A 21,136-nucleotide genomic window follows, 5' to 3' on the forward strand; every position below is an offset into this window, starting at 1 on the left:
TGCGATTTACAATAGGAGACAGTGATATAACAAACTTGGTATTTACAGACAGTTAAAAGTATGAGGGCCCTGCTCGCAAGCTTACAACACATCATTGTTAACACATTACAGAAATGTCCATTTGTAACAAATGATAATGGCTGAGTGTGACAGATGATGATATCCACTTGTTGTATTATTGTATTATAATGGTACAAGTAAAACCGGTGTCCTCTACTATATCTGTCTCTTTCAGCATATATGGTACTTCTTTTTGCAACTGCGGAAAACCAATCTGGTTATGTTAACTTGCTAATAATAAGTAGTCACAATTTGGAGAGCTGGTAGGGCCTTTTTGGGCATTTGCAATTCTTTCTTTTCCTTGTTGCTCATCCTGACATATTATGAGATAAGCCGGGATCAATAGTCCTCCCATGTCCATTCCAGTTAAAGTAATTGCAGTTTTACAAGCCCATCTCTCTGGAGCCTGTCATGTGTTGATTGGTCAAGACAGGTTCTTAGCAAAGATGTGTAGTGAAGCAAATGGCTCTGCCTATTACATGCCACAGGCAGCATTACTAACTAAGCTGTGATAGACACAGGCTGGCTAAGCCTTATGGGTAGGTCCCAGGTGCCCCTTCTCTCCCATGGCTGTACTGCATAAAGTCACTGGAAATTTTACCTCAGAATACTTTTTTAATGGTTTTTAATTCAATATGACATAAATAATGTCAATGCAATATTAAACTAGACAATATGACATTCAGCAAATGTAATGACACTGTAATAATATACATACAATAAAGTGCATCAGTGGAATATTTTAGGGATTATGGGCCTTACTCTGCTCGGTACGGTGGGACCGTATACGGGCGGATTGTTTTTTTTTTTCATATGCGCATGCGTAGCTTTCGCAATGCGCAGGTGCGGCGACCTCACACCGCTCACGGACGGGTCTCTCCGTGCGAAAAAACCTGTCAGCAAGAGTATGGTCATTGTGGGCGGCATTGGGGCGTTTTTATGGGAGCGGCCGGAATAATGAGGAAAACTGGGCGTAAACATGGGCGTACACGGGGGTGTGCACCAAAAATTTACGCTGCTACAACAGCTCGATCGGCGAACGCACCGTGAATTTTGGGACAAAAACAGGCGGATGCCAAAGATAGCTCCAGACCACCCCTAGAGAGCGGACGCCTGGGTCTGCTAATTAACGCTGATTACTACACCTGAATGTAATAAGCAATGCTGCAGCCTATTAAGAGAAAACCATGATTTCACTACCTGCAAGCCACACACAGCCCTCAAACACATTGGAAGCATATCTTTCTACACTTCTCTACATGTAAAGCTTGTTTTAATTTTAGGTAAGATTCATTCTAAGACCTGGTTATTTTATAACCATCTACACCCATTCAGTAAGTGTTTTTGTATACAGTACTTTAAAAAGCAGGACACTCAATTCACAGAAGTCGACATGTGTCAACTTTTTCACTGTAACACCAACATAACTTTATTTAAAAGTAAAACCAATGTGGGGACACATAGATAGTGATTAAAATGCCACATTAGAACATGATAAATATACATGTAATGATGGTTAAAATGTTGTTTTATTAGGGTGTTTATTAAGGTAGACAATTCAGTTAATAGAAAATAATTATTGAATAACAGTTAGAATAATTAATGAATTTTCTTAATTATAGTTGAAAGGCAAGATTTGCAGTGCCATGTATGTGAAGGGTATGCCACCCTGCACGGACGTACGCTCACGATCGGTGACACATGCTGAGTTTTCCATTGAAAAAAGGCGAGACCCGTCCATGCACTGCGGCGTACGCTCAGATATACGGAAGATGTCGGTGTGAAAACGGACGAGACCCATCCGTATACGGTGGCGTACGCTCTGTTGTACGCCAGTTAACGGTGTCTAAGAGGAGACCCGTCCGTATACGGTGGCGTACGCTCAAGTGTACGCCACTCCCCATTGTCGGTGTTTGTGACCGTCCGTATGCGGCTGTTCTGTGGGCGGACTTACGCTCACCGTCCGCGTATGGGAAACGTACGGTGAAACGGACCGTACGTACGTTGCACCGACCTAACCAGAATAAGGCCCTATATGTGCAAATATAATCCCTATCCAAAAATCATGTGTTCCCTCATCATTATTATTATTATTATTATTATTATTATTATTATTATTATTATTATTATATTTATAATATGGCAACATATTACATAGCATACCTCCCAACTTTTCAATTTTTCGCGGGATCGTCCCGCAACGGGGGGCATTCGGGAGTCCCCCAGCCTGAAGGGAATAGATGGCGGAAAATGGGGTATGGCCAGGCGGAGCCCTGATTTGCATAGGCCATGCCCCCATTTGCGTAGGCCACACCCCTTTTGGCACTGCGCACGAGTGAAAAACCCAACCTTTTAACTGTTGAGCTAGCCCAAGTCGACCTAACGCTAGTGTCGACCTAATGTCATGTCGACCTAGACCCATGTTGACCTAGATCCATGTCGACCTTGACCCATGTCAACCTTAACCCATTCGACCTTGCTGCATGTCGACCTAGTGGTGTCGACCCAATTCTTGTTGACCTAGTTATGGTCGACTAAACGATCCCAACCCACTATAACTATGAAAGTACTTTTTTGTGAATTTAAGTTTTGCTCATGTCGTTTACAGAGAAATCATATTGTAAAGTCCTCTTACGATATGCTCTGCATAGACAGTAATCACAAAAACAATGTCTGCCTTTTGTAAAAATTGGGCTTTTGATTCATTTATGAACGATCAATTTTAAGCAATATAATATATATGTAATTCTTATTCATTTTTTATATGCTTCCAAAGCTTTGTTCACAATTCCAGAAGTCAACACGTCTTTCCACAGCTATTGCTGTCAATGACAGTTGCTAGCAGAAGTTCTAAACACCCTTTAATGCCATCTGTTAAATTGGAACATCAGATGTTTTCCTGTCATTCTTTGGCTGCTTAATTAACATCTGGATGGCAAGGGATTTGCTGCAGTGTGATTGTGCAGACAGCGGCAGACGCCTCACTGTGGAGCGCTACTTTATTGTACTCACTTGTCCCACATATCATGTTTCTCTTACAACGTTTGTATATCTTATGCGTGAGACTGTGTGGGTTTGTGCTTTTTGTGCTGAATGACTTCATTGCGTGCATATTAATAATGCTGGTAAAACAGGTAACGATTTCTCCAGTAAAAGATGTCTTCATACATCTGTGCTACAGTGACACCACACAGTCCCTCTTGGCACATAAGTTCTTTGCCCCAAAAAGAGTCTTATAGAGGGTACACACGGTGAGATATGCACTAGTTTTCTATTCGATTTTGCATATAGAATAGAAATCGAATCGAAATCAAATGCACATCGAAAGCCAGATCGAATCGAACGCCATACCAAATCGAAATTAAATTACCTTTAAGGTGTGTACACATGGTTAGATCTGGCATTCGATGCGATATACATTTCATTTCGATCTGGTTTTCGATTTGATATGCCGTTCGATTCTGCTCTTTTCTTTTCAATTTCCACTATACGTGAACATGCATTGGAATCGAATCTGCATCAAATGTTCTCAAAAAAGCATTCGATTTCTATTCAGTTTTGCCTATATAACTGCATTTCTCACCGTGTGTACCCTCTATTATTCATAACACAATGTGAAAAGGGTCGGATTAAGCCTCGGGGGTGCCTGGGGCACTAAAAAAAGGGGGGCCCAATGAAAATAAGGGAGGGGTGTATAATAGAATTGTGAATTGTTAATCTCCCAACATGACCCATTCCAGGAGGGGTAAAATGCTCTCTACCTAGAATTCCCTCACAATTTATCACCTGTGTTGAGTTATTTCATTGATAAGTAAACTGTTTCAGCACAGGTTTGTCCCTCCTGGAATGGATCATGTTGGGATGTATAGATTGTGTATATTAAATTTAAACCAATGATATGTATTAGATTTAAACTAACAGTTTATTAATGCCTGGATACTGTTTATACCTCCACCTAATTGAGACACAATTACTTTATAATTCAATGAAAACAATGAAAACACACTGAAACATTGACTGTACAAGGTGGTCTTGTCATGTCTGTGTATTCATATCGCTCTCTCTCTCTCTAATTATATATATATATATATATATATATATATATATATATATATATATATATATATATATATGGTTCAAATATATTTATCAAAATAAGATGCAAGGATTCCAACGTTTCAGGGTCAAAAACTTCCCCTTTGTCAAGGTGCAGAAACAAGGGGTACTGTTTGACCCCACAACATTGGAATCCTTGCACCTGATGTTTTGATAATTATATTTGAACCATATGAAGTCACTGAGGGCTGCCATCTACAGTATATGCATCTGTACCTACAAACTTAAAGAAGTCATTGGCACATTATCTATTGCAAGACGGTGAATGCTGATCCTTCCCAATCTACACAGTGGGCCAAATGTATTTAGATTGTAAGATTGCAGCAGGGCCCTCTTACCTTCAAGTCTGTCTGTTGTTACACAGATACTCAGTTTATTTTATCACTGCGCTATATAAGAAACTGTGGACAAGTTTCCGATGTTTCAATGCCTTCTGGGCATTTTTATCAAGGTGTCCTGGACCTGAACATGACAAATATTGCGGCTATATATCTCTATATATAAAATACACATTGCCCACTGGCTTTCTGGTGGCCCTCGTGAGGATAAATGGCTCTGGTGCCCTCCTCTGGGCTACTTACCCCTGTATATAAACTCAAATGAAGAGGCGGCACTTGGAGATTTGAAAGTGATTAAATTGTGTAGTCAAACATCATCAACGTTTCCTGATAATCCTGATGAAGGGGAACTCTCACCGGAACATTGATGATGTATGACAACATGATTTAATCACTTTCAAGTCTCTTGAGTGCCATCTCTCCATTTGAGTTTCTCTCTCTCTCTCTCTCTCTCTCTCTCTGTCTTTCTCTCTCTCTCTCTCTCTATATATATATATACACTGTATATATTAGGATTTCAAGGGCAGAATTATAGATGAGATTTTGTAATTCTACTAAGCCTTGCCTGTTTATGATGTAACTAGTATTAGCATTTAAATCAGTATTATATTCAATATCTTTGAAATGCATACTTGTATTACCTTTTCTCAGTGGAATCAACCTACATTTTGAGGACTACAAATGAAATTTAATTAGAACTGGCAGGATATGTGAAATTGAAAGAAATGTTGATACAATGTTGTAAATCCCAGCATTTACCTTTCAAAGATGGATTAAAAATACCTGTGTGCATAAGCCCAAATTCCTCTACACACAGAGCATAACCGCTAAGAGGTCTATTTACCATTGGTGGCAGTGGGTCATTAAAAATCTAATTTCTATTGCCACATACCACAGTCATAAGAGATATATTAAAGAGCGTTAGACCTACAGCTTTCTCCATAGGGCTGCTGCAGGTTATTCTTCTCTGTTTTATTTTACTGTAACTTCTTTTAATTCTCTCCTCCCCCACCTCGGCTCCCATTGTTATGTTTGATCTCTGACTCTATAAAGTGGATCTATTCATACAGAATATATCAGACTGTTACTATACACATGTCAGTTGTCCCATATATGCCTCAGGTCCTTGTTTGACTCCCACAGCATATCATGTGTAGTGCACCCAGCATGGCTGCCTCACCTGGTATGCTCATGGTTGAGATAAAAAATGCATGGATCTGTCTGTTGGGCCTCTACAGCATGTATTAGGAGATGCTGCAACCACCTACAGACCTACCCTCTCATTCACTGGCAGCGCTTACCAGAATGTCCCTGCTGGGGAGCGCTGGCACAGAAGGACTCCATTAGACTGGGACGCACAAGCTTCTCACACTATATGCGTGTTCCAGTCAGTCAGCAGCTGGTCGGCGGGACACTGCCCATCTTCTCTTCAATGAGACGGGCAGGGTTAGGCAGGGGGGTGCGGTGGCGACCGACAGGGACCAACGGCAAGGCTGCGGGGACCGACGGTGAGCTCCATCGGAACGGGGCACGTGCCCCCTTCTGACAGCTGGCAGGGCCTGGCGGCTGGCGGGGGCTAGCAATTCTAACGCCAGCCCCCGCAAGCATGAAAGGGGCTCCATCTGTATTTTGTGTCCTCTCTTATGGGCATGTCCTATTCCACCCAATGGAATCCTACGTAGTGTACCCAAGATGGCTGCCTCACTTGGTACCTTTTATGGGTGTAATATACAACACGTGGGCTCTAGGTTTAATTGTTTAATCTATTGTTTCAGAATGCTTTTCAACTTGCTATAATTCTAATTCCTTTGTACCTTTTTTGTGTATGTAAAGTGATTTTGAGTACTGGGGGAGAAAATCACTTCCTTACCACACCATGATTTCTCTAAATGAATCACACCAATCATAATCAGTCATGTCAAATTTATTAATTCTGTACATCAATTGTACAATCATGTGATTATCTATGACAATTCTATTCATTCTGTAGCTTAATCACACACAGTCACTAGATCTTTAGATCTGTATTTTACTACTTACTGTACCTGGTGTGGCCACATCAGTCGTCAGGGCTGGATTAACAATGAGCCTGATGGAGCTACAGCTACAGGCCCACTCCCAATTTGTAGCTGAGGGCCAGGGCTTTCCAATGAGCCCAGCCCCGCATCAATAGCTCCCTGGGAACCGGAGATACCACCAGGCAAATCTGGAACGTTTTCCCCATAGGATAACATGGGACCTGCTAATTCCACGACTGCCAGATCTCAGTCGAACCCAAATTGCTGGGCCTTCAATCTGATACCAGGCTGGTCCATATGGCTTCAATGGTTCCAGATATATTGTGGGTAAACAGATTTTTTTCATTTCTGAAATGTAATTTCATGGCTGTTCATGTTTGAGGACAGATTTCTCTGGAACCAAACGGCCCAGGTTCACGGGACCAAAATCATTTGAAGCCCACATGTAAATGGGTCAGTTGGTTCTGAAAATATAGCTGGTTGTTTAAAGGGGGGGGGGGGGTTGTTTTCTCTCCCCCTAACACCACAAAATGCAGGGACTAGGCTAGTGTAAAAGGAGCCAGCCCAGGAATGTCCCTGCATGATCCTGGAACCATATTCCTGGGTAAGTCCCTGCATTTTCTGGTGTGAAAGGGGTATTATTTCAAATAGCTGGGACCTGCAGTGCTCTGAATACAGCCAGGCAGCCCCCTGCTCTCTGCCCAGCTGTCAATGGCTGTCATTTCTGCCCGGCGGCGGCTGTCCCCCAGTTACCGTGAGCATGTATTCCCCCTTGGCAATGAGCATGTAATCCCACATGGCAATGAGCATGGAAACTCTGTTAATGAGCATGGAACCCCTTGCAATGAGCATGTAGGTAAGCAGCACTTATGTAGCATAATTTTTAATAGCCATTACGGTATTTGGCATAATACGTAATGGACATTATGGTGTGTGGCTTAACATGTAATGGGCATTATGGTGTAAATTTTTAATGCGCACCTTCGGCGCGCAATGCCCCTGTTTATGAAGCATATTGTGCATTATTGCTCAATCTGTTTGGTATATTGTGTATTTTGGCTCAATCCATGTGGCAAAATGTGAATTTTGCCTTAATATGTGTGGCATAACGTGAATTTTGACTCAATCTGTGTGCCATAGTGTGAATTTTGGCTCAGTCCGTGTGAATTTTGGTTCATTCCATGTGGCATAATGTGTAAGAGGCAAGTAAAGTATAAGGGAGTTACTATTGTGTTACATGATTTGTATAAGGGGTATATGTTGTGGTAAACTTAGGTGACCACAAAAAAGGTGCTGAAATGTTGTCTACCAATTATCGGCTTTCAGTATTTTTTTTATGACTGAAGTGCCGCCTCACCCCGCAAGTATCTTAGGACATCGGCATCCTGCTGGTTCACCTTTGGAGGGCACCCACCAATATATCTCCCTGCATTTTTCCAGTTCCAGCCCCCTGCCTTTTCCAGACTTATATAATTAGTTGAAAGTATTTACACAAATAGAGAAACACCCATGAGCAGACCACCCAAACAGAACACTGGTCACACCTCCCACATTATTAGGTGCTGGCCACAACCCCTATTATTGCGCATAATAGGCCCTTGATCATTTTCAGCTCCAGGCCCATTTAGACCTTAATCTGGCACTGTCACTCGTTACTACATAAGGCTGGGCTTTTCCTGACATGGTCACATCTAATGTGACCAGTCAAAAAGCCCACTGTGCGGCTGCAGGAAGAGGATATTTCAGCAGTTTTTGCTAACTGATCGGGCAGTATGGCAGCACCATTCCCCTACTCCATGGCTGCAGACATGAACAGCTGCTGGGGAAATATGCAATTATAAAGCACCCCTTACCTTACTCCTCCGGTATACGGTCATTAGGTTACAGCACTAATGTCAACATGCATTGGGTTGACAACTATAGGTTGACATTTCTTCACTTTTTTTTAACCGACATGCGACGACAGGTGGTATTTCAAGCCCTACCATACACTAGGGTGGGAGAATAAAATAGTGTGCCAAGCGTAGCGAGGCCCTGCTCCAAAAGCATGGCGAGTGCATCGAGCCATGCGAGGGGACGCGGTGCACCTTTTTAGTGTCATGTCGACATTCGGGATAAAAAAAGTAAAAAACCCCATGTCGACCTTTTGACTGTCGAACTTGCCCATGTAGACCTAATGCTTGTGTTGACCTAATGCCCCTGTGAGTGGCTAAACCCATTCAGGGAATTTATTAACAGTGGCGTCATCTGGGTGTCACCCTCCAAGGGATGACATTAAAGTGTCTGTCAACTCTACTTCAGTGATAGGAGCTTGGTGCTAATGTGTGACATAAAACTTCTATTGGATGACGTGTTCATTGGATGCAGATCACTTTGCCTTAAACTCTAAAATAACTGGAACTGTTGGCTATTTATTAAATGCTAATTATTATTATTAGTTAAGGATGTATGGTGGAAAATGCACCCCCACGCCACCCCCCCAATATAAACGTGAACCCGAAGCGTGGCGAGCGCAGCGAGACTGCGAGGGGCGGAGGTACGCGTCCTCCGACCTTTTCATACCCCCACTATCCACGTCGGCGTGGAGATGAGAATAGAAAGTGTGGCGAGCGCAGCGAGCCACCGAGCCCGAAGTGTGGCGAGCGCAGCGAGGGGACGCGGAAACCTTCACAGGTATCCGCGTCCCTTCGCGGGCTTCACAGGTATCCGCGTCCGCTCGCCACGCTTCGGGCGCGGTGGCTCGCTGTGCTCGCCACACTTTCTATTTTCAACTCCACGCCGACGTGGATAGTGGGGGTATGAAAAGGTCGGAGGACGCGTACCGCTGTGCTTGCCACGCTTCGGGTTCACGTTTATAGTGGGGGGCTGGCGTGGGGGTGCATTTCACATTGTAAGCACCCATTAGGGTGATTATACAATTTTTAATCGCATCGCATTGTATGGCATTGTATGCCATATACAATGTCATACAATTTAAAAATTGTATGACATTGTACAATATCGCGCGAAATCGCATCGCATCGCATACCATCGCATACCTTTTGGTATGCGATGCGATGGGCGCCGCTATAATACACAAATACCGATTGCAGTGCAGCCTTGGTATGCCCCTGGAAAATGTTGTAGTTTTCACCCAAACGGGAACGCCGTGGGGAAGGGGGGGGGGGGCTCATTAGCAAATCAGGTGCCACTGGCACCAATGATGCCCCTGTTAACACCGCTCAATGGATAGGTAAGGAAATAAAGAACTGCATAATCTAATCAAAGAAAAAATAACCCCTTTCTATACTGGTGGTGGACCTGTCTTTCCCTCTGGTATAGTGGTGAAAATAAAATGCTGGTTCACATAAAATGTGCTTTACAGGAGGTTATTCTGGCTAAGGACAAACTCTATTTAAGGAAAAGTAATAGGTCAAGATACACATAATTTGCTTGTATTACAAGTTTACAAGTCACAGATCACTACACTCCGCTACCTGCGCCTGCAATGACCCCATAATGAAACATGAGACAGAAGTGCTGAGACAGCAAGCATTTTATGTCGTTATAGTTATGTACAGTACCTGCTTTTTATTTGAAAGGTGTTTTTAACTATTTGTCTTTTTTATTGCATTTATTTATGTTTCCTACCCTCGAGATGATGAATGGGCGTGTAAACGAAAAGCTGTTAACATCATGCATTTATTTCCAGAGGCCAGTTTTAGAGTATTCTACAAATGGGTATTAACCACTTAAAAGGGTATAAGTTCAAGAGAAAAAAAAATCAAACATGATTTCATATATATTTAAACACCGTATACCATAAAAATAGCAATCTTCTCCCAAAATATATGAACTTGAACTTTAAACACTTTTGAAAAGTGATTTTGGAAAATTAGCCAATCCTATCCGGCAGACCCGTATCAATGTTTCTGATCGATACAGGATCACCATAATCAAAATGATACATGAAAATAACTAAACAAAAACATTAATATCAATATTATCAATATTCATATCTCTTACTACAATAGAAATGGTTACCAGTGTATCCCTTAAGCGCTGATTTGTCTTTTCTTTCTCCTTATTTCCTGAGCATTTTACCCAAAAAAGAAGAAAGGAGAAAAACACAATAGTGCAATACAGTTTGTTCAAATTTGCACAATAGTAATCTTAAAGTAAGATATTAGTGACCCGTACCCTATAAATTTGTCTACTGTAATGGTAGACAAAAAAGCTCTCCAGGGGGCGGTAACATCACCGTTGGTTTTCCAATATTCATCAGATGATTTTACCATAAAAAGAAAAACTGGGTATAGTATAGCACAGTTTTTAATGGTAAAAAATACATATACATAAAAGATCAAAGTATGACACGTGGACTCTCACCAAATGGCGTGGTCTACAAACAGTTTGCAGACATAAGCGCAGATGTAAACAATTGAAGTATCAGGCGTCCCTGCAGCTTCAAGGATCCAGACCCACCAAGTCCCTTTGTCTCCTCCACTATCCAACGCGTTTCGAAACAAAGGTGTTTCTTCTTCAAGGCATGTGGAGTAAAAGCTACCGGTTCCGGTATTTATACACATGAAAAGATATTCCTAATGCCAGACATGGATTTTACCTAGCCTCTAAGCTTATACAAACATAAAGTGCCGAGTGCTAGATCCGGACCCTGTTTTACCGCGATGCTCACGTGATTTCAGCGCCGCCCGCGCCTCCCGGCTTATGATAGCAGCTGTGTTAGAATGGCACGTGGTGCTCGCGGTGTGAGCGGTCACTTCCGCATCCTGGAAGTTGTATTTGCGTTCCAGGCACTCCGCTTCCTGTTGGTTATGCAGTCCACAGAGCCGATCCTCCATTTTGTTTTCCCAATGAATCAAAAGTCCCGTAATATTGAAGTAGAGTGGGGATAAGGTGCATAAAAGGAATACTTTTATAAAAACATAGGTTAAAATACATAGATAAAAGATCAATTATAAAAAAAAAAACTAATTTATTATAAAACCAGATTTTTCTACATAAACCATTTGAATTCAAAATCTTTGTTAAGACCATCTGGTATCAATGTATGAAAGTTAAAAATCATGGACATTTCATTTTTAGCTAGAGAGGTGGCTATGTCACCGCCTCTGCTATTTAAGTTGACTTTTTTTAAAATGTACAAATTTTTTATACCATTGGTGTTGCAATTGTGTTCCGATTTAAAGTGAGAGGATAGTGCGTGCGTATCTAAACCTTTTTTAATATTCCGCAAGTGTTCACTTATTCTCACTTTAAATGGTCTGCTTGTTCTAAAGTGAGAAGCCTCCGAGATCCTCTTCAGCGGCATCTCCCAGTACTCCCTGTTCCTTGTCGCTCTTGTCTCCCCCATCCATTTGCGAATGGTGCCATAGAATGGCCTTGGATGATATTTTACTGTCAGATGCTGATAAACCCTACAGAATGCTACCTTACTGTAACTGTGGCCTGTCCCCTGTCTCCTTCTCCTGAGTTTATACTGTATCTCTGGGACTGGGGAGGGGGTAGCCTGTAGCAGCCGCTGCTCCTTGAAAAGGCTCCCGGTTGACAACTTCTGGTTTGCATTCCACATTGGGACAACAGGATACGTGGTACTCAGGCCTAGAATATTTACACAATGACCTGGCCCGGGAGGCAGTGTAAGCCAGCTCGGCAACAATACCACTTTTCATGGATATCATGGAAATCTCCACATTCAGCCTTTCAATAAATTTTAGAATAACGGTAATAACCTTTTTTTTCCCTTTGAAAACTAAAAAAAAAGGGAGCTATGACCAGTTTTTATACATGAACCCACAATGACTTCCATTACTTATTGTTTAAATGTACTAATACTGATTGTTATTTGAGTTGATTGTTCTATTCTTGTACACCCCTTGTTTTTATCAAGCTTTTTAATTTGCTAAATGTTTTTGTGAATTGTAGTAGAAATAGTGATACTCACAGACAACTATAATGTTTCTAATAGTTTACTTTTAAGTTTAGTTTTCAGAGGCTATTGAATGAATATTTATTTTTATCTGAATGCAAATGGCAAAGATTATGAAATGTAAGGCGAACGAAACATGATTTGAAAGAAAATGGATTTCTATAGCATATATAGTATTTGCAGATTGCTGTTATTATTACTCAATTATATCAATTAAACTTAATTAAATGTGTTTAATATTTGTTGACATTGACTAGATTAATGCTTTTTTTTATTTACTGTTTATTTTGTGGTCTTAAAATGAAACTTTAATGATTTCCCATCTGAATAAAATGAGCCCTTAACCGTTACTGTAGCTTCTAGAAGGTTAATGTGGTTTAGCCGCCTGAGGTCTCATTTACATTAAGATCTTTGTAGCCATTGGTCTGCGACATGTTTGGAGGCAAACTGCTTAATCGGTGCCCGGGAAACACAGCTGTCATATAATATTATTGATCTAAATGGCAATCAAATGAGACAAAGTAATAAGAGCTAAAATAAGCATTCAGTGTTTGCAGTGTATCTAGGTCATTGTTTTTCAACTACTGTGCCGTGGCACACGTGCCTTGAGCTGTTCTCAAGTGTGTCCCCAGATCTAGAGATGCCCAAACCAGTTTACAGCCACCACCAGTTCAACTGTTGTTTACAGTCTCTTCTTTTCATGTAAAGGGCCAATGTGTTTTATTTTTGTTACCTGTGGGGATCAGTGTGATTGTTTTTTATATGGGGGCCATTAGTTTTGTTTTGTGTTTTCCTGTGGGGGCCAATATGTTTTGCCCTGTGGGGATCTCATGGTGTGCCTTGGTAAAAAGGTAGAAAATCACTGATCTATGTTAATGTTTATTTTATTTCTTAATATGTATTTATATAGCTCGTACATATGTAGTGTTCCCGCTAGGCTGTTTTAGCGGGGCGCTGCGCCCTGCCCAATTTTTAAAGGGCAAAATGCGCCCTGCCCCTCTAGCAGCGCCCCACTAAATCAGCCTGCAGTCTGTCCCGCCGGAGTGCCCGGGCCGTCGCATCGCTGAAGGGGGCTTGCCCGGCCATGGCTACGTCCCAGCAGCTCAGTGACGTAGTCATGGCCGGGCAAGCCTCCGTCAGCGATGCGGCGGCCCGGGCACGCCCCCTGTGGTGACGCGGCGGCCCGGGCACGCCCCCTGTGGTGACGCGGCGGCCCGGGCACGCCCCCTGTGGTGACGCGGCGGCCCGGGCACGCCCCCTGTGGTGACGCGGCGGCCCGGGCACGCCTCCTGTAGTGACGCGGCGGCCCGGGCACGCCTCCTGTAGTGACATCGGCGTGCCGGGCACGCCTCCTGTAGTGACGTCGGCGTGCCCGGTTCGCCCCTCCTGCACCCTGCCTCATTTGGTTCCTAGACGGAACACTAAATTATGGGTCGATTCAGATCCTGACACGGGGCTGCAAATTCTCAGCTGCGATGGGTATCAGAGAACTGCGCTTGCACATGGTTGCAGTGTGCATGAACGAGCCTTCTGTGGGGCCACAGCCAGTGATGGCCTGTGAAGGCAGGCCATCACTGGCCTATTGACAGTTGGCCAGCATTTGTAGGTGGCACCCCATTGTTTTCTTGGAGTGCCATGAATAAACACATGCAGACGTCACGACACAGAGTGAGCCTAGACTTACGCAGAGCGCTGCACATGGGAAGTAGGGGGGAATCCATTCGCAATCACTCATCATTGAATGGATTTCCCCCTACTTCCCATGTGCAGCGCTCTGTGTACACAGCTGCATAGCCATTAGCACACATGGGTGAGATTTCGCTCTGGCTGGGTTGGAGCTAACTTATCGCAGCAATCAGGTTTGAATTGGCCCCATGGGGCCTTATTCAGATTTGTACCTTATTGCTCAGCTGCAGGCAAGCTCATGCTTGCTGACACTGGGGCAGATGTATTAAGCCTGGTGAAAATGAAAGAGGAGAAAAAGTGGAGATAAAGTGGAAGGAGAAAATGCACCAGCCAATCAACACCCAATTGTAGAAAATATGGCCACGGCGAGCCAATCATGGCTAGCCGCATCATCACTCTGTGCCCTTGCATCAGCTAATATTAGCCTGCACAAAAGAGAGGAGGCATTCTGATGGCAGAGCATTGAACAAGACGCAGTGAATGTCCTAGATGTGCGATGGCCTTTAAGAGTTTAAAGTCCACCACCCACCAGGTAATAATAAAAGAAAACGCCACCTTCTTTCACTATCTCTTCTCTTTCTTGGGAGGGGTCGCTCCCATGGAAATTGCCTGGTGACGCAGGTGCGGAGTGTGGGCAGCTGACATCACTGGATGTCAGCTGTCTGACCGGTTCCTGTCGAGGGTACACACACATCTCATACTGCTTTCACATTGCAGAAATGGGTAATGACACGGTATTCTTAAATGGGACTTTAAAACGGGTCTGAGCCTTGAGACCTTTCACATTGCAGGTGAAAACCGTTTTAAAAATCATTTAATACCATTCAAAATTCAACCCGTTTAACCCCCAAGGGACACGTTTCAAGCCATTGAAATAGAGCCATTCACACTGCCTAAAAAACGGCTTTAAAACGTGTAGGACTCTGCTTTTTAACCGTGTTGAAATACCGGTTATCTTTAACCGGTAAATCAACTCTGGCACTTTCACACTGCAGCCTTAAACGTTTTAAAATGGGAAAAAAACGGCAATATACCGGTTTAAAAGTGCGATGTGAAAGGGGTATAAGTGACCTGAGAGTCACTTAGAAATGTGTGCACCTTCCACATCATTCGATGGTCGGCGATAGATAGACTAATAATAATTAATTGTTTTATTCCTCTTATGTATGGACATCTGAATCATGATACGTAGTCTGTGTACATTGCAAAGAGATTAAAAGATTTTCACCAAAACTTTTGTTTCTATTTTCAAAACATTGATCAGATGCAAAGTTTTCATTCCCACAGATTCAGCAGCTCATTATAAGTAAAGCAATGAGACTTAGCAAATGATACATTAGCATTACAGAGCGTAATTAACATTTACAATGTCCCTATATTATCGTCTGGTGACTTTCATGCTGCTGACTAACGCTATATTTTTATTTTACGAACTCTCTGCTGAATAGGATGATTTGGAGAGATACAGCTAGAATGCAAGTTAAATCTGTCTAATTCTGTTATATTGTTCATTATCTGGGAGAAATACAATGGCGTACAGTACAGTTTTACCTCTACATCATATAAACAATTCAGTGGTTCTAGTCTCTTGAACTCAATGAAGGACATTATCCAACACAGAAAAGTACCTACATGCTGGGCAATACTGTATCGTGATCCTACGCTTGCATGTATGAGTTGTTAAGTTGTCAGTGTCTAGGTCGACAGTCAAAATGTCAACCAGTCAAAAGGTTGACACATGAAAAAGGTTGACATGCATTCGATCGACATGGTCAAATTGCCGACACAACCGAAAGGTTAACGTGAAAAATGTCGACGTAAGGCTTTTATTTTTGTTGTCTATGGCGACATATGTCGACATGGACACTGTATAAGTGTACCTTGTATGGCTCGGGGACAGTGCTTTGCTGCTCTTGGAAGCCGCATCCATTGGGAAGGTAAATTATGAGCAAGTCCTTTAAAAAAAATAAACGTGAAAAACCCACGTCAACCTTTTTCATGTCGACCTTTTGCTTGTATCAACTTTTTGACTGTCGACCAATAATGGTTGCACTTTTCACTGATGACCTACAATAGACACTGTCAACCTAATGAATGCATCCCACACTTGCCATGTGCCGGTGTTTGCTCTAGTGCCCCAGTTTTTATTAGCATGAATAGCGCAGCGGGGAAGCAAACGCTTGTATGGGTGATAAAATGATTATAATTTGACCAATTAGACTGTGCAATGTTATTAAAGAACAAGTTATTGTAGTCTTTCTATGCAAGTACTGAGTGTGGAAAAAACAATAACGGGTGCAGCCACAAAACCCGCTAGATTCCTCCGCTAGTTACAGAACATATTTAACAATAGAACAATGTTTTCGTACGAAACCTCTATTAGGGTGGGGGAGGGGTGGATTTCAGAGGATCGAGAAATAGAGTAAAAAATCATTTTTATCATCACTATATCTGTTTCTTCTCCCTCATAAATTATTGTGTACAAATATGTACAAAGTAATTGCACTACTAAATTAAGTCTGAGTGCCAACATCTCTGTGCAAGATGTTCAAAATATCCATAAAAATTGCCAGTGTCGCTCACATTTGTTATATAAATTCAAATTAAAAATGTGTAAAAAAATATTATGGGTGAAATGTAATAGGGTGAGAGAATCAGCAAGTGAGTGATTTGGTAAGAAATCTCCACTTTTCTTAAAGCGGCAATCATTTACACTGCACTCCACTTTAAAAAACAGATTTCTTACCAAATCTCTCACTTTCTGATTCTCTCACCGTATTACATTTCCCCTATATTTCCTATATAAGGTAAATGTTACATTTCATTATGATGGATAAAAATGTTGGCTTGCCAATTCTGACAAATTCACTTGTCACTTAAAGGGTTAAGAAGCTATTAGAACTTTAGGATATATATTTTTTCTTAATTAGGTAATTAAAAAATAGAATTCAGTGCATGATCAAATAATGCTCAGTGTTATTTGTGTTATGTATAAACACAATGGAGCTTATACAATATACATCATTATATCCCAAAAAGTTATAACCTATAAAAAATCAGATTGAAGTTTAAAAGATAAAAGCAACCATCTTATTGGCTGTTGTGTGTAACAGGCCACAGGTGCATGCTGCGCTCCTTTATAAGTCCAGTTATGTTCTGTGCAATCTTTCACATTTTCTTTTATTTCAGTAATGAATTATCTTTATATTTATTTTGCAGTTGGCAGCGTTGGAAAGGCAAATATTCGACTTTCTGGGATACCAGTGGGCACCGATCCTTGCGAACTTTCTTCATATAATTGTTGTCATTTTAGGACTATTTGGTACGATACAGTACAGACCGCGATACATAGTGGTGGTAAGTTTTAATCATTTTATTTGCATGGTATTTAGAATTTTGGCAAACTAATATGTTGTAGATAGCAAATATATCTGCTAAACTTTTATTAGCATCTGTTGTAAGTATAGCTTTATATAAAACAAACATGTTTTACTATCAGTGGCGTAACTACAAATATAGCGCCCCCCGTCCTGGAATTTTTGGCACCCCCCCAGAAAAGTTAACACCCCCCCTTTCCCCCCCCCCATTGCCACCGCCACCTCTGTAACCAGGACACGCAGCGATGACCAGTCCTGTCGCTTCTCCTGGCTCAGCTCCTGCTATTATGAAAAATCTCCCAGACAAAATGTCTGCTGCCTCCAGCATCCCAAAAAACGGTCTGCTATAAGGGGGCCGACATTTTGTGAGGGAGATTTTTCATAATAGCAGGAGCCAGGACCGGTCCAGGCTAGAGGCAGCGGCAGTGGCAACTTGGGTAAGGCAGGAGCGGAACAATAGCCCCACAGATCATGTCGACCTAGTGGTGTCGACCTAATACTTGTCGAACTAGTTGCTGTCTACCCAATGATCCATACCCACATAATGTGCAATCCTTCCCTTTCTTTTACTTACAGAGTACAGGGATAGGACTTATAAGGGGATCATTGTTTGCTGTTTTAACCAAATACCTTTCTGATTTAATTTCAGAAAGTTTTGAAAGTTGTGAAATCTTAAAATGTAAAAAAGAAAGGGACTGAGTAATTACAGAACTACAGGGACTGAGTAATTACAGAACTACAGGGACTGAGTAATTACAGAACTACAGGGACTGAGTAATTACAGAACTTTCTTATTCGCTAAAGAAAATATATATCATATTTAGACACAAATGAATCCCATGGGACGTTTTGGGAAGTCCCTCATTCTCCCAGGCTGCAGAACATTCCTTTTTAATGTATTCATTGTTTTATTATATTTAGTATAAATTGGTTAGCGGCAGTCAGCGCTCTGCCTAAATGAAATTAATGCCTTTATGTCAAGCATTGTTCAAACTTGGAAACAAAAATATCACACTATCCATCCTATCTTATATACTAAAAGGTACAAGAGCTTCATGTACTGAGTTTAATTAAATATTTTAAGAGAATTATTTAAATCATTACAGATTTAAGCACAGTATATGATAGATATTGTGACAAGGAATCCCATAGACTGGATAGGAGAAGTCTTGTTCTTTATTTGTGGCAGGTAGACAGCATACAAGGTAACACCATGGCAATTATTTTGTTACCACATAGCCAAGGCCATCTTAACACATGGGATTACTGGACAGCTGCCCTAGGGCCCCACAATTCTCTGGGCCTTCGAGTAGGGGTTGGTCCTAGGAGTTTCCTGTGAGGCTAGTAGAGATTGCTGTCCGGCTGCTTTGGTTGTATATTACACAAAATCAGAGCTGCTGGGAAACATTCGCTACCGCCTGCGGCCAAACTGTTACTGGCTGTAAGCTGCTAATTGCTGGATGGCCGATAGCAGGGCGAAAGACACCGGGAAGTTGTGATTTTTTTTCTTAAGTATGGGGCCCCCATGCATTGCTTTGCCTAGGGCCCACAATGCTGTTAAGATGGCCCTGAGTGAAGCAGGTTTTCCACAGTAAGGATACACTCCAGAGAACATCTAATGCAGTGATGGCTAAACTTGACACTCCAGCTGTTGTTGAACTACACATCCCAGCATGCCCTGCTACAGTTATGCTATTTGGTCATGCTAAAACTGATGCAGGGCATGCTGGGATGTGTAGTTCAACAACAGCTGGAGTGTCAAGGTTAGCCATCACTGATCTAACGTAATGTCCACGTTTCGCGCCTAGCACGCAGCCTCTTTTAGGCATTAGGCACAATGACCCCCTGCTCTGGACAAACATATAAGAGAAAGTAGCAAGTGCTGTTAATTATCAGACAGTGATTTACAATACAGCTTAAAAAATGCAGACTGGATCTCTATCCCTGCTGCTGCTACTGTTCTAAATCCAAAAATACATACCTTTTCACAGTGGTTCTCAATCTCGGTCCTTAAATACACCCGACAGTGCACATTTTCTAGGTCACCTGGCAGGTCATTATTCACTGAAACATTTTAAAAGATCACAGTTGGAGCTAATTATTTCACCTGTGATTCTGTGAGCAGACCTGCAAAACGTGAACTTTTGGGGGTACTTGAGGACCGAGGTTGATAACCACTGCTTTAAAATATAATATTGCTTGTATATCATTTTTAAATAATCCTCTGTTTTTTGCTGCAGCAGTATAATAATAGTATAGGTAAAGCAATAACTAACTGTTATATATTTTACCCCTGCTCCAGTACACAGTGTGGACAGCTTTCTGGGTGGCTTGGAACGTATTCATCATCTGTTTCTATTTGGAAGTAGGAGGACTCTCTAAAGTAGGTTTGCGGAACAGTTATTTACTATTTACTATATTTACTATGTTTTGTTGCGTATTAGAGGCTTATAGGGCCTAATTCAGACCTGATTGCAGGGTACAGTTTGATACAACATCAAAGTGTGATGTCCATTGAATCTAATTGCATCTTTTGGTGAAAGAAGTGCCCCCTTTCAGCACCCGATGTCGCATACCCTCTTGCGATGGGACATCGTGTGTTGGAAGAGGGCCGGCAGAAGGCGGGGGAGTAGCGTAGCGCTATGAAATAACACTAGTGGGTGGAGGGGGGGGGGTCAGCGCGGTGGCAGAATAAAAAAAAAATTGAAAACACTGGGCAGTCCTCTAATTGGCTGAGAGAGCTCAGACAATCAGAGTGCTGCCCAGTGTTTTAAACAATTCTGCCATACTATCTATCGACACAACAGTCAACAGCGGGCCCATGCATCGTGTCGCATGGTCCCTAAAATATGCATACAATTATTCAATTTATCAAACAGCTGTGGTCGAAATCGAATGATTGCATGCAATATCTCACAAGTGTATGGGTAGCATTAGAATTGGGTGGGGTGTGTTGAAACTGAAATCTAAAATACAGTGTACAAATAAAACAGCCAGTATTTACCCTTCACAGAAACAAAAGAACTCACCCAAATCTAACTCTCTCTGCACGTTACATCTGCCCTTCCGCAGTGCAGCATGGGTTTGCCCATTTTGATAACAGATTTGTCCTGTGATCAGGTCTGAATTAGGCCCATTGTGCTGCGTGGTATGAATGTTTCCTTAATGTACTGTCTTCAGATCCTATGGCTATAGAATGCATTGGTGACATTGGTGAAATATGTCTATGGAATGTGTAATATTCACTCTGTGTTGGATCAAAATCCTGGTGTTATCACAAAAGAAAAATCTCTGGCGATTTAATGAATGAATAGATTGGATATTTAACCCACACACTGAGCTGTATGTCCGAATTGATCCTGGCAAGCTGCCATATTAATACATGACCCAAACTATCAGACAATCATTGTTAAAGGTAGACTGTACTGCACTTAACTCCCGATGTGTATGTAATCCTATGCAAATAGAATAATTGGATGATGGACAAAACAAATCAATTGTTAACAATGCAATTTACTGGGTTCATCGATTAAAAGACAATAAAATACAAGGTAATTAGTTGACGCAGAATGGTCATTAAAATATAATGAACTAAAATCCTAATGGATAATA

The 21,136-nt window shown here is 41.8% G+C and overlaps 1 protein-coding gene across 2 annotated transcripts in view; it reads left to right on the top strand.

Moving 5' to 3' along the window:
* Positions 1 to 21,136, top strand: part of NKAIN3 (sodium/potassium transporting ATPase interacting 3) — a 434,621-nt gene that overhangs the window by 251,890 nt on the left and 161,595 nt on the right. For both annotated transcript variants that reach the window (XM_083187167.1, XM_083187166.1), the window contains exons 2-3: positions 17,367 to 17,504; positions 19,827 to 19,907. In XM_083187167.1, coding sequence (XP_083043293.1) covers positions 17,367 to 17,504; positions 19,827 to 19,907 — 219 coding nt within the window. The remainder of the gene's footprint in view (positions 1 to 17,366; positions 17,505 to 19,826; positions 19,908 to 21,136) is intronic.

The sequence above is a fragment of the Crinia signifera genome, chromosome 5, assembly GCF_055691185.1.
Source record: "Crinia signifera chromosome 5, ASM5569118v1, whole genome shotgun sequence".
NCBI classification, from domain to species: Eukaryota; Metazoa; Chordata; class Amphibia; order Anura; family Myobatrachidae; genus Crinia; species Crinia signifera.